This window comes from Lepisma saccharinum, chromosome 15 (genome assembly GCF_977018435.1).
Source record: "Lepisma saccharinum chromosome 15, izLepSacc3.1, whole genome shotgun sequence".
NCBI classification, from domain to species: Eukaryota; Metazoa; Arthropoda; class Insecta; order Zygentoma; family Lepismatidae; genus Lepisma; species Lepisma saccharinum.
In genome coordinates, this window is record NC_139243.1 from 40136948 (window position 1) to 40151395 (window position 14448).

At 39.7% G+C, this 14448-nt stretch overlaps 1 protein-coding gene across 1 annotated transcript; it reads right to left on the reverse strand.

Moving 5' to 3' along the window:
• Positions 1–1098: 1098 nt before the first annotated feature.
• Positions 1099–1737, reverse strand: LOC145999211 (uncharacterized). Its single transcript, XM_083136145.1, has one exon. The coding sequence runs from the start codon at positions 1735–1737 to the stop codon at positions 1099–1101; it is 639 nt and encodes a 212-aa protein (XP_082992271.1).
• Positions 1738–14448: the final 12711 nt, after the last annotated feature.

Below are 14448 nucleotides of genomic sequence, written 5' to 3' on the forward strand. Positions count from 1 at the left end.
TTTTGGGATTATGATCGCATCGACGGTCATGTTTTGTACATCACAAGTATCATGACGTATTATTTGCCTTGTTTTGGGGTTTTGGTGGGAAGGATGACGTGTTGGCGCAAGTGTTGCCTTTTGTTGATTGTGTTTCCTTTTCTTGTTTGCTTATTTTAACAGCAACTTTTACGCTTCTCTTTGGTGTGTTTTCCTTTTGTTTGATGTCTGTTTCCTCCAGATCGGGCGAGATTTCGGGTTTTTCGAGGGGCGGATAATAGCATTTTAATCGCTCAACTGCTATGACGTCTGTACATGTGTGTCCCCTAGCATTTGTAACTTCCACTTCAATTGTATTAGGGGTCAGTATTGTATTTACACGAAAAAGCTTTCACCTGCCCTTTCTTTCTTGCCGAGTCATATAACAAAACTTCTTCACCCACTTTAAAATTCAGTTTTGAAAATTTTGGGTCTTGCCTCGCTTTGTCTGTTTGGAAGCGGTTCAAGAGTTTCCCAGTGGTCAATTTCATTGCTTCTTCGAGCGCTGTTAGACGATCGTGACTGGATATTTCCAGATCCTGGGTGTAATGCACTTCATTATCCACTTCTTGGGATGAGTGTATCCGTGAAGGAGTTTGAAAAGAGAGACTCCCATCGATGAATGATCTGTTATGTTAATCGCCAATATTGCACTAGGCAAATACTTGTCCCAGTTGTTTTGTTTGAAATTTACAAAGTGTTTTAGAATGGATTGTATGGTCGCGTGAGATCGTTCAACTTGACCAATTTGGTTATGCGCGTATGCGTTTGCGAACTTAAGTTTAAGTTCGATTTTTAATTTCTTAGCCAATTGATTGAGCAATTCTGACTTGTGGCTTGGATGACGGTGAAGCATGATACATTTTGGGAGAGCGTAGTGTAGGTTTCTGCTGCAAAAACGATGTAATTGTCTCCGTAGTCTGATCTTGAATGGCGTCTGCAATGACGTAGCGGGTACACTGGTCCACTACTGTTGCGATGTATCTGTTGCGACCTTGTTTCATGGTGTGAGGACCGGATACATCGAAAATTAGCGTATCCATTGGGTGTGTGTTCACGTGTGTCAACAGTTCTCCCGGTTTAGCGGCTTGGTTTCTTATTTGGCAAACATTCCTTACATGATTGGCACGCCTTTTGAAGAAAGCCTTTCATGTCCAGTAAATAATACATGTTAAGGTCGTATCTGTAGGTCTTCGTAAAGCACAAGTGCCCTAATCCTTCATCGTAACTGTGTAATTTCTGAAACCAATCCATTTTCATGCTTGATGGAATGCAAACAAGTTTCTTTGTTTCATTCGCTGCTTTCATTTTCCTATACAGAATTCCATTTATGATCTCAAAGTTGTAAGATGTTCTGAGGAAATATGGATCTGCTTGTGGGTCCTCGTTGAGATTTAAAATTATTTGTTTGAAGAACGCGTCCTTGTTTTGTTCTTCCGCTAGGTTGAATTCCATGCTCTGTATGGCTCCTACAAAAGCTTCTCCTGGTTTGTCCGGTTGTTGGTCATCCTGTACATTGGAAAATCTACTAATCGCATCTGCCGCTGTATTGTTGCTTCCCTTGATGGGAATTACGTCGAAATAGTATTCTGCCAGGGTAATGGCGTATCTGTAGGGCTTCCCCGTAAGAGACTGCGATGTTCTCAAATACGTCAGCGCGCCAGAGTCTGTATGGACGTAAAACTTCCTGTATAGGAGGTAGTATTGGAAGCTCTTCATGGTGTGAAGCAGTGCAAGAAATTCAAGTTCCATTGAGTTCCACGAAGCTTCCCTTGGTGACAACGTCCTTAATGTATAGCACACTGGTTGGTACTCATTAGGTTTTTCTGCCGTTGTTTGTGCCAGAGTTCCAGCTACAGCAAATTTCGAAGCATCGGTAAAGATGTGAACTCATCTTTCGTATCATATTTTCTAAGTACGGAACTTGTGATTAGCATTTGTTTTATTTTGTTGAACGCCTCTTCCTGTTCAGTTTCCCAAACAAAGTTTTCAGTTTTCCTTAAAATTTTGTGAGAGGATATGCTATTTCCGCAAAGTCCTTTACGAATTTTCTGCAGTACGAGGCTAGTCCCATAAATGATTTTATTTCTCTCTTCGATTTTGGTTTCTGATAGTTCTGGACAACTTCCAGAACCTTTGGTGAGATTGAGTAACCATATGGTGTCAGTTTGTGCCCCAAACATATTACTTCGGAGTAGAGAACTTTGGACTTGGATGGGGATATGAGTAACCCACTTTGTCTTAAGCCTGAATCACACGGAACTGGATATCGAGTAGAAATGCTCTAGTTGACGCTGGACTGGCTACCCATTTGCTAGTTTTCGCCTCACACGGTACTTGTTACACCGTACTTGTCGATAGGCTTTCGTTCCCATAATGGCGGCCGCGTGATATGTAAACAACGTATCACTTCACACTTTCAAAATACGATAACTATTCAACAGAGAGGAATGTCGCTTCGTATTAAATGGTTTTAGGTAGAGAAGAATGGCGCTGATAAAATACATACTTTACAACGTTTACTGTACACGTATGGAAGAATATTTTAGCTTTTTAAACTGTAAACACCGTGCACTCACCATAGACGATGTAACTCGACATGCCTTTCGTGCTGTATGTATTATACATTGTAATTGGAACGAACTGTAAAGTACATACTATCTGTTAAGATTTTTGGAAGCATTTATGCTAGCAAAAATGTTAATGGAAGTGCTTTCGTCTAAAGCCGGCTTAAAGGTGGACTAGCAATTTGAAGAATGTTGTACGAGAATGGACATTTCCACTCAAATTTTTTTACAACAATTTTAAAAACTGCACCCTGGAAAAATGACCCCTGCAAATTCTCGCGTTTCTCTGCGTCCAGTTTAAGGCAGAAACGAGACTTCCAAAGTTGCGAGGCTAGCGTTGCGCTGAAAACACGCCGCCGCCATGTTAATACGTCACGCCTTAGAGAGAGCTTGTTTGTCGTCTGCTACGAGCGTCCAGTTTATACCGCGTTTGTTACAACCTGTCCCGGTTCCCGCGCTTGCTGTTCGCGGGCTTTTCTCGGTGCTGGGGAAAGTCAAAGCCTGGCAGCCAATTAAAATACGCAACGTCGCAACAGCGTCTAAGTAAGCGGCTCCCTTCTGGCTCCCATTCGCTCCTCGCTGCCCAGCAGACGATTTTTTCCTCGTTTCTCATTGGCACCGAAACTGTCGAGCGATCGCTAGCGCGGGAAAGGGGTCAGGTTCTAACAAACGCGGAATATTGCGGGTAGCCCGCGGTGAGCGAACATGTGCAGCAGTTTTACAAATCTGTACAGATTTAAATAATGGTAGAAGGAGTGATAGTGGAAAGGAAAGCTATGCCTTGTAATGATCATTCTTCCATGAAATATCCCTGCTGCTCACGTGCAAGATAAATGAAAGGGTTCTGCTGCGTGCGTGTTCTCAGGTCATGCGAAAAATATTGCTTGTAAAATTGGTTGCTGACCAAACTTTCAAAAATATATATACTTTAAAATTATATTTATCGAAATTTACCGTAACCGATGTAGTGCAAAATAAGAATTTTCACATTCTTCACTTTATTTAAAAAGCCTATTTTACTTTATTTTCCATAAAGCAATTTCAGTTTGTGTTTCATTTCTGTTGCAGCAATTTCAGTTTGTGTTTCATTTCTGTTGCGCAAGTTATTTATTTTTATTTTTTTATTTTTCAATAATGAACTCAACAGGCTGGCGCCCAGTTAGAGAGTTCAGAGATACAGGTTTTTATACATGCTTCAGTGACTGTTATTTGATATTGTTTTCATTACACAGTTTTTAAATTGTATATATGGCATAGAGAACAAATCAATATTTTTGTTACGCTTTTCCAAGGCATTGTAGAGAATACTCATTCTCCAGATAGGGGATTTCTTGACAATGTTTGTTCGCGCTCTATTCACAAAAAAGGTTTGATGATTGGGTCGCGTCTTATTGTTAGGAACGCGTAATTTAAATTGTGAGATCCAAAGAGGAGAGCGAAGTTTTCCATTATATATTTTCCAGAGCAGCAGCAGGTCGCGCACTGTCCTTCGATCGTCAAGCCTGTGCATTCGGAGCTCCTCTATTAGATTACTGTACGAATCAAATTTTGGATAAGTACCTTCAAGTTTATACTTCATATAACGTAACATCTTTGATTGTACTCGCTCTATTTTTGTAGTCTGTACTATACTGTCAGTGTTCCATACAACAGACCCGAATTCAAGTTTTGAACGCACTAATGAGTAATATAATACCTTAAGTGTTTGGGTGTCTCGAAAGTCTCTGCCCATTCTAATAATGAACCCGATAAGTTTGTAAGCGTTGCCTATTACTTTGTTAATATGGTGAGTGAAAGTTAGCTTAGAGTCAAAATATATTCCTAGGTCCTTTGCTGTTTCAGATTTTTTTAGATTGGTATTATTAAGTTTATATTGAAAATTTAAGATCGTTTTTTGTTTAGAGTAAGTAACAGAATAGCATTTTGCTGCATTAAGAGAAAGACCGTTGCACAAGCACCACGCACTCAACCTATTTATGTCTTGTTGTAGACAGACACAGTCTTCAATATTTTTTATTCTTTGAAAGAGTTTCAGGTCGTCTGCAAATAACAGTTTTCTAGAATTAATCAAATGCTCTGGTAAATCGTTGATTAATAGAAGAAAGAGAAGAGGTCCTATGTTCGACCCTTGAGGTACTCCGGAACGTACTAGAAATTCGCTGGATGTGTGGCCTTTATACGAAATATATTGTTTTCTATTCATTAAATATGACGCCATAAGTTTCCTGAGGGGAAGGGAAAAGTTGAAAGTGCCCAATTTACTTAGTAGTACATCATGATTTACAGTGTCAAAGGCTTTGGAAAAATCAGTGTATATTACATCCACCTGCCCCCCATCATCTAGCACCGTGCTTATATAATGCAGATTCTCGCCAAGGTTTGTTTCTATTGAGCAGTTGGGCAGAAAGCCATGCTGGTATTCAGAAAAAGTTTCTCTGACATGGTTATATATGTGGCAATATAAGATTTGCTCAAATATTTTAGCAGGGGCAGATAAAAGAGCTATAGGACGATGGTTTTGTATGTTTCTGTTCTCCGAGGATTTCGGTACTGGACATACAGCAGTAGCTTTCCACCGTTCGGGAAACTGCATAGAAGATAATATCGCATTGAAGATAATAAAGAGTGGAATTTTTAAAATGTCTACACATCCTTTGAAGATGTAGGGTGGGATTTTGTCTGGCCCTGCCGACTTCTTTGACTTTAATTTTTTTACAGCTGCTTCAATTTCAGACATATTGATCATCTGAATGTTGAGTGAATCTAGCGTTTTGCACTCTGTGTGCCCCGCCATGATCTCGAGGTTATACTTTGCCGTATTGTTTGCATACACAGATTGAAAGTATTTCGCAAATTCATCAACGACGGTATTCAGGTTTAATATGGGTTCATTGTTTGAAGAAACTGGAAACTGTTTGTTTTGCCTGTTGCGATTTATGTATGACCAGAAAAGTGACGGGTCACTTTGAATATTGCTTTCGATGTCGAACAAGTAATTATTATGGGCGGCTGATATTTCTTTTTTGATTGCTTTTCTGAGTTCTTTAAATTTGTTGGCATGGTGAACTGGGTTACCTACGTTTTGCTTCCATTTTTGGTGGTGGTGAGCCTTTGCTTTTATTTTTTTAATTATATTGGCGGTAAACCAGCATGGATATTTAGGAGGGGTTAGGCGTCTTAAGGGGATGCACGCGTCAAATGCTTCGTATATTATGTTGTAAAACATATCTGTCATTTCGTTTACGTTATCACAGAGTTTTAGTGTATCCCAGTTAACGACCGATAGTTTGTTGTATAGTTTGTTAAAGTCAGCTTTTTTGAAATTGTACGAGAGGTTGTTTGGTGGATGGTTACTCTGTGTCCTTTTTCTGTGCTTTATTTCGATTACGAGACAAGGATGATGCTTATCCTCAGGCACGAGTGCCTGAGTTTCTCGTGTCAACTGCATGCCAAAAACGTTACTTAGCACAAGATCGAGAGTTTTGCCGTTACTATTTTGAATGTTATTTACGCTGCGTAATTGAAAAAAGCACATTTGATTGTATAATTCGCGACATACAGGAGTGGCGTTAACGAGGTTGTATTCGTTGCTTGTTATGCAAGGGATATTGAAATCCCCTATGAGGAGAATGTTATGTGCGGGTCTACAATGCCTTTCAAGAAAATTATAAAATAAGTTGTAAGACATGTCATTACAGCATGGAGTAATATGATCAAATATTTTTGGGCAATTAAGAGAAAATACACTGAGAAGATTACATCAGTTGCACAGTACATATTAATACTTAGTTTAGGTATAATTATTACAAGGAAATAATGTGTATAACCAAGGGCGTATTTAAGGGGGGTTCAACGGGTCCACCCCCCCTTTGGTTCACTAAAATTGCCACAGTTACCTGTTCATCCGCTTGTTCATACAAATTTCTTCGGACTTATTTTATTCTCTTAAACTAGAGACGTAAGACGGGATAGGGATGGGAAGGAAATTACGAATTCCACACACCAGATGGGACTGCAGACCAAATGTCTGCCATTTCCTGATAGTTTCGGAATTTCTGCGATAAGAAACTGCATTGAGACGGTCAAATCAGTTATTTTTCCCCCTCGAGTCATCTTAAAGATATTTGTTTTTTTAAAACGCAGTGACACAAGATGAACAGAAAAGTATCAATACTAGCGTGACTTCGTGACTACATACACACAACTTTGTCGGGTCCAGCACCCCCTGCTCCCCAACAAGTTTCCGGCCAGCAGTGTAATGGATTTTCACTTACGAAATAAAGCAACCCTAATCATACCAAAAGTTGATCCATCCCCCCACCCCCACCCCCACGTGAACTTTATATACGCCCATGTGTATAACAATATCCCATACTGAAATGGTACGATACATTTTGAATTTTATACTGCGAAAAAAGCGGCCTCATCTCGTTACCCCGAACGCATTAATTGGTTGGTTCACAACTTCACCACTAAGGATCCTATCGAGACGAGACATGACAGCCTTGGTCTCGTTCTCGTTGAGAGTTGTAAATGTCTCACTGACAGTCTCGTCTCGATTTATAAACATCCGTCTCTGTTTGGGAGGGCAATTCTCGTTCTCGTCTCAAGCCTCGAAAAATATAGAATTAACTACGTATGCAAAGACTTATCATTAGGGCTCGGAAGTTGAAGACCTATAAATTGCCAAAAAGGACCTATAAAATGACCTAAAAATACAAAAAAAGGACCTAAAAACGGAAAAAGGACTTATAAATGTGATCCAAATTAATTAATAACTTCAGTTTTAATTACATATTTAATGAAAATGATATAAAAATACCAAAAAAAGGACCTAAAAACGGAAAAGAGGACGTATGTATAAATGTGATCCAAATTAATTAATAACTTCAGTTTTAATTACATATTTAATGAATAAAAAATTCAAAATTCTGGTGGTATGGAACACACAGTGCGAGAAAACTATATGAATGAAATGCATCTTCTTCATGACATTACATATTTTTTAGATTAACATAATTTGAAAAATCATATTTGAAGTATCATATTTGGCCTAACCACACTAGGGTTACAGAAATAGGACTTCGGATCCTATTTCAGTCGTCCAAAAATGTTTTTCTCTCGTTTCAGGGATGGTTCAAATATATTTCTTTCTTTCTTTTTTTATTTCTTTCCTACAGAAAGGACGTTGAAGAGGTGATGAACTGATGATGATTCGAATTGAGAATGCGGAGTAAAAACGTAGTCGAAAGAAGGTGAAGTTGCAAAAAAACAACCGTTAAGACCTAAAAAAGACTGAAAAAGGACCAACAAGCCTAAAAACGCCGAAAAAGGCAAAGAAGGAGAAATAAAACCCACCTTTTTCGGTCCTACAATGACCCAAAATGAACATATATTATGTTGGGACACTAGGAAAGAAAAGGATTTTTCCTAACTTCCTAGCCCTACTTATTATAAATAAATAAAAAAATCTTTCTTAATATATATATTTTTTTGACTCCTCGTTTTAACGGCACGAGCCCTTGAGAACTGAATATTATCCTGCTTATATATGCAAACCAGACCGCAGATTCAGAATTACCAGAAATGAACTGGCATTGTAATTATTATACACAAAATTCTTGATTTATCTGAGGAAGTCGCATGTTCCAGGTTTGACTCTCGACCTGGGCATGACTGTTCCCTTGTGAGTGACATTTCATTGAACTGGAAATTGTTACATGGGAGGATGTCTTTGACTTTGGGGACAGCTAGGGGGATGCTTCTATTGTTAATGTTAGTGTTGCTCACGAGACGAGACATTTTCAGTCTCGTCTCATAAAAGCAGATGGAACAAGAACGAGTGAATGTTTTCGAAATGAGATGGGACAGAAGAAAAATTTCGTCTCGTATCGTGGCAGGTTGGGTGATATTTAGATTGTGCTTGTTGTTGGTGGTGGTAGTGTGTGTGTGTGTGGGCGGGGTGTCCTCCTGCTTCGAATAATGCTTGTAGTCATTCATCTTCATTGTAGCGATTAGCCAAAAGTGGGAAGAAATGTGATGTTAGTACATACTAAATTAACCATGCGTTCTCATCGTTGCGGTTAAACAAAGTGACGGAAAAGTGACGTCAAAGTAAGCTAAATACAAAAATTTGTAATATATATATATATTCTGAAGAAAACTGTCATTTACAGAAGGAAATTTAAAAACTCTCCGTACCTTTTTATACCGTATAACCTCTTATATTGCAGAAATTGGCGTGTAAACCAGAGTGTTCTAAACGTATTATCTTAAAATTTGCGAAGAAAATATTATGACGAAAATAATTGTAATTCCAGAAAAGGCATTCCTATAACATTAAGTTCTTGCCAGTCAGAACCAAACTATGTATTCGCAATGAACAATGCTGTTCACGTGTTCAGCCATTGACTGCTACAAGTTTGGCTTTGTCACCCTAATGGGAAAACCCTCTACCGAATGGCTGAATTATAGTAAATTCTGCTATACTGCTAGGGCATAATACATCTCCAAGAAATGGAGCACAGATTTTTGCACTGGAAGTTACAAGATACTTGTTTTACACAGTAACAAGTGACGTTGCTGTCGCTTCCGCGGCTCATGCTAAGTTGACGGGACGAGCAGAAGCCATTGCCTGCACGCATTTCAAAGTGATGACGTCAGACGACCTCGTGTCTGTGGAGAGGACGTTTTCAAATCCGTGACGTAGGAGGTGAATTTGAGCGGTGTTTGAAGGCGTGTTTCTCGAGAACCAAAACAAATATCGCCGAGATATTTTGCTCATCTCATGTTTGTGTCATTATCTGTAAAATGAATGGATTTAAAACGTTTTTCATGTCAAAGTGGAAATGTTGCTTTTATTAAAAAAGGAAAAGTATGAACTAGAGTTTGGTTCGAAACAAAAATTGGCAATCAATACGTACCGAATAAGCTTTTTAACTCGGGTTTGCATTATGCATACATGAGATTCACAGGATTCATTCACAAAAAAGTCAAACATTGATTAATACACTTCAATAAGCATTTTCACTTTCAGCTAATCATATTTGTCACGTACACATCTCATCGCTTTGCATAAATACCTAAATATTATTGAACTGAACACGAATGCGCTGCACATCATCTCTTTCCTTTTTTCTATCGAGAAACGGAGAAACTATAACATAAACAGCCAGAACTCTCAGAAAAACCACAGACCACAGATTCCATAGACAAAAAACGCTCCTTTGCAAACTCACAGATTATCTTCACATGGCCAAACTTTGCTCTGATTGGCTGTTCCACAGAATCCAGTCGAGGAAAGCTAGTAGCAATTAGAACATGTCCTATTGCTCAAAACCAGTCAAGCAGTCAGCCAGGCGGCCATGATTTCTACCTAGAAAGTCAGTTCAGCGCCAACTAGGGCATTTCTACTAGAAATCCAGTTCCGTATGATAGGGGCTTTATTCTCCATAGGACTAGATCCAGCGTGTCGATAACTTGCTCTGGTTTATCTCCGAACAGAATTATATCGTCGGCATAACAGCTTAGTTGTTCGGGGAGGGGGGGGTGATGTCCCCCAATGTCAAATGAGTCATCCTTGCTACTGCGAAAGGGGAAGTCTTTGCCCCCTGTGGGGTGACGTCGAAGACAAATCTTCCCATAGTTGGGATCGTGAAGGCTTTTTGTCCCTGCTTTCTGCATCTAATTTCACACTGGAAAGAGCTGATTGGATGTCCATCGTACAATAGTACTTGTGACCTGCTGCTCTCGTGAGAATTGAATCAATCGTTTCCATCGGGAAAAAATCGGTGTCGATTTTCAAGTTTACCGCTCGGAGGTCGATTAGAAAACGTAATTTGCCGGATGGTTTTTTGGCTAGGAGGATAGGACTATTCCAGGGAGAACTTTTGGTATTACACCCTCGTCTAATAGGTCTTGAACTTGTTGGCGAATCTGAGGTTGTGCTGCTATTGGCAGGCGTATTGTCTCTTAAATACTGGATTTTCATCCTTCAAGTGAATGTGATGTTCATACAGTACGCATTTTCCAATTTGTTTTGGCCCCCATGCGAACGTGTCGGCAAATGTATACACAGTTTCGTGTATTCTGGCCCGGTATTTGTCATCTACTTACTTACTGATGTCTATCATATTCAAGTCCATTATTTTCCTGGCTTCTTCTAGTCGTTTATTCTCTTCCTCTGTTTCCGACTGGGGTCAAATAACTTTTCCAGCGTGTCCTCATCTACGGTTGCCCTGAAACATTCCCAGTGTTCAGTGGTGTCGGTGTCTGGATTGACTTCCAGCAGTTCTTCTGCTTTCCCGAGTTCCTGTTCTTCTAGTAATTTTATGGGCTGTGTAATAATAATAATAATCCTTAGCGCGACAGCCCATGAAGGGCCTTGGCTTACCTACCGACTGCCGGTCTCCCTCCCACACTTTCCTTCGTCACCTCTAAGCGTGGAGATCTTCAACCAGTATTGGAATAGTCGGGGGGTCGGATGGGTTGTGTAAACGGATTTGTAATTTCCACAACAGGATTATCAATTACCAATAATGCATGAGGGATGATAAGTTGTTTTCCCTCAGTTAGTGTTTTGTTTGGAAGGAAGACTGGAAATGTTTTATTATCGTAATTGTTGTGCAGCTTAAGTGTCACAAACTGGTGTGCCCTTGGTTTTATTGTGGTGTCTCTAGCCAGAACATATATTGGTTTTAATTGTTGAGAGAATCTTTGGCTAGTAATCGTTGATAGTTTTGGAATTTGTGCAGTTTTTTCTTGACTTTTGTTCCACCCTGTGACATAAATGCGTAATATGCGCTGTCTTGTTTGGTAGGTCCAGAGTGAGTCTTTGTGGGATCCAGAAGTTGTTCCCTAAAAGGAGTTGTGGCAGTTGATTATCGACAACTCTGAATGTGTGTAGGAAACGTTTCCCTCCTATTTCGAATCCTAATTTCCCTTGATGATTTGAAGAAACATGAGTGCTGTCAGCGGTCATGAATAATGTTCTTTTATTTATTAGGCGGGCCTTCTTGTGTAAATAGTGTCTAGACACAATGGAAATAGTAGGTCCGCTATCCACGATTGTCCGTATTGCATCCTTTCCGAATTTTGCGGCGATCGTTATACAGCCTTCAGTTATGTCCAATGGGCCAGTCAATGTCCTGATTGTTTTTTTCTGTTATGCTTTTTATGTTTGATGTCATATTGCTGCCAGGTCTTGATTCTCCTTGCTCATCAACCTTGCTCATCCGGCGTCATGTTCCGGACGATTGCTGCAACAAGACGCTGACGGTGGACTTTGGTCGGAAACAGTGCTCTCAGTTTCGGGCTTCGAACTGTGACTGTGGGCTTCCGTGATGGTGCAACTAGGTCTTTATTGTTCGAGATATGTCTTTCTGAAGCTGAATTGTAAACTCCACGCTGTCTTGGATTTTGTTGTTTGTTTTTCCCGGGTGGAAATGCGTTTTCCATGGAATTTTTTGCTTCGATAGGTTAATAGGAAATCCTTTTTTTGTTCCCCGTTCCATCCTAACTTGTCGGCCCAAACGTCATAGTAAATGATAAAAGTGCCCGTCTACTATGGGTTGTTTGCAAATAATGTTGGCGGTTTTTAGTTATAGTGGTTCGCCATTTCTCTAAGTATCCTAACTTTTCTAAAATGCGCTACAAATATAAATATAAATATATATATATATACACAAAACTTATATCTGCAAAAGTATACACAAGTTGAGTAAATATTCTTGCAAAGTGTTAGGATTTGTTTTCTGATTTCTTTCTTTTTTTTATTTTTTATTTTGTGTGCTGCTCAACTTTAACTTGATGCGATTTATTTTTCTCTCTACTTTTATTTCTTTAAGTGGTGCTATATTCCACTAGCTTTTTAGATACATGAATGGCTGGACCTATTCTTATTTAAGCTCGGCTTTATAAATGGATTGCCTTACGTTATGTTAATATTTAGCACTTACTTGTTTAAATTACTGTATTATATTAAAATCTGTCTCTACTCTATAGTCCACGTTACGAGCTATATTGTACCGGATGTTAACCACGGCGCCTCTCACCACGTTACGGGCTAAGGTTCTGTCCCAGGGGTGGTCCCTGGAGACACAATTGGGGGCGTTAAAACAGTCGTACCGGATTTCGCCCTTTGTATTAGTGGGTAGGACCCGTTGACCAACTGGCGACGAGTCAGTGGTAGATCAGTTAAATTAAAGAAACACTAATTGGATAGTTAAGTGACTGAGTTTATTATTTGGAAAACACTCCAATAGATTATTAATAGGGAGAAGTTAGGGGAGAAGGATTAGCACCATAAAGGGGCAGATACTTATCTCCGGATCGCCTGGACGCCGGAAACTGTCGGCTGGGCGCTGGTTCCGCTGGTTAGCCTGAGGCGTCTCGCCTCTCGGCAGGCCCCGGCTTGGGCCTCACGGCTTCTGGCCGGTCCTGTAGACGATTCCCCGTCCGGCAATGTCGCGCTTTTCGCGACCCGATCTTGATCCTTGGCGTCCTCGTTGGCTTCCCCTCCTAAGGCCGGTTGTTAACTCCATGTATAGTGCTCTCGGGAGTTAGGAAATGCTTAGGATAGGGTTTTCGGGTATAGCCGGTGATGTCCAGGTATGGCCGGTGACGAGATAATGCGAGCGAAGCGAGCAAGAAAATTTTACGAAATGTATTTTTATTTTTATAAAATTTGATATCGAGGGGGGGAGGGCAATTTCACTTTGTGCCACCCTGCAGGTGCTCTTGGCCGTCTGGAAGTAATAATGCAAGAAAGACGTGAAAACTAATTCCATCTTGAGTACCCTTTTGCCCTGCTACTCTTAGATTCTACTACTCTTGCTCTCTTTTACCTCAATATTTGCCCCCCTAGAATTGATATCCGTCCAAGATTGGGCATTACCCTCCCCTGTGGTTGAGCCACTGCACCTCCTTCCCCCGTAGTTGTTTTGAACTTTAATCGACTTGAATATACTTTATTTTCTTTAAGAGTATAATTTCGTTTAATAACAGCGATAAGATTCCTCTTCACTAAATTTCTAGATGAAAGTATAATGTAGGGACATGGATGTCTGGAAGGGGGAGCAAGGATGGCTACACCTCCCCCTTAAAAATGAAATGTCAAGCTAAAAGAATATACTTCACACGTATAATTTGATTTCGATCATATTAATTTACATTAATGCGATAATTTCAAATTCAAGTGTTATTTTTTGAGGGGGCAACAATATTTTCGGGGTAATATACGTCAGGGAAAATACCTTGCTTGTTCCTCCTTTGAAAAAATCTGAGGACATCCATGATTAGGGAGAGCAACTGCCCCCCCCCCGTGCGCACGCCTATGTCGATAAGACATGTGAACTACTGATTCTAACAGGATGAGTCAAGTTCAAAAGATACCTGGATGCTATTCGGCATTTCCATTTACATTCCATGCTGTTACACGGGATGATTTGGTAGTAGAGTGATTGACGGTTCTGTTTCCATTCTTGAAAGACTCATTGCCCAGAACATTAGAAAGTAAAATGGAGATTTGGATACATACAGGCAGACACGTGATCCATCAAGGTAATTAATGTAAATTAATTGGTATTTGCATGTGTCTTCTTTTGAAAATGTATCAGATGCCATGCAATAATTACTTATAGACAAGATAATGACAATGATGTTGCCATTATTTTGATATGTTTGTTAAGAGAATTTTATAACAATAATAGAACAAAATTTAACCTTAGGAAGTAGCGTGTTTGGAAAACAAGAATCTGATTTTAAGTTACATATTAGGAGGCCAACAGTAACGTCTGTTATTAAGTGGTGTTCCTGAGTAATTTGCTCTAAATGTTACATTTTGAGGCACATTCTTAAATGGCTG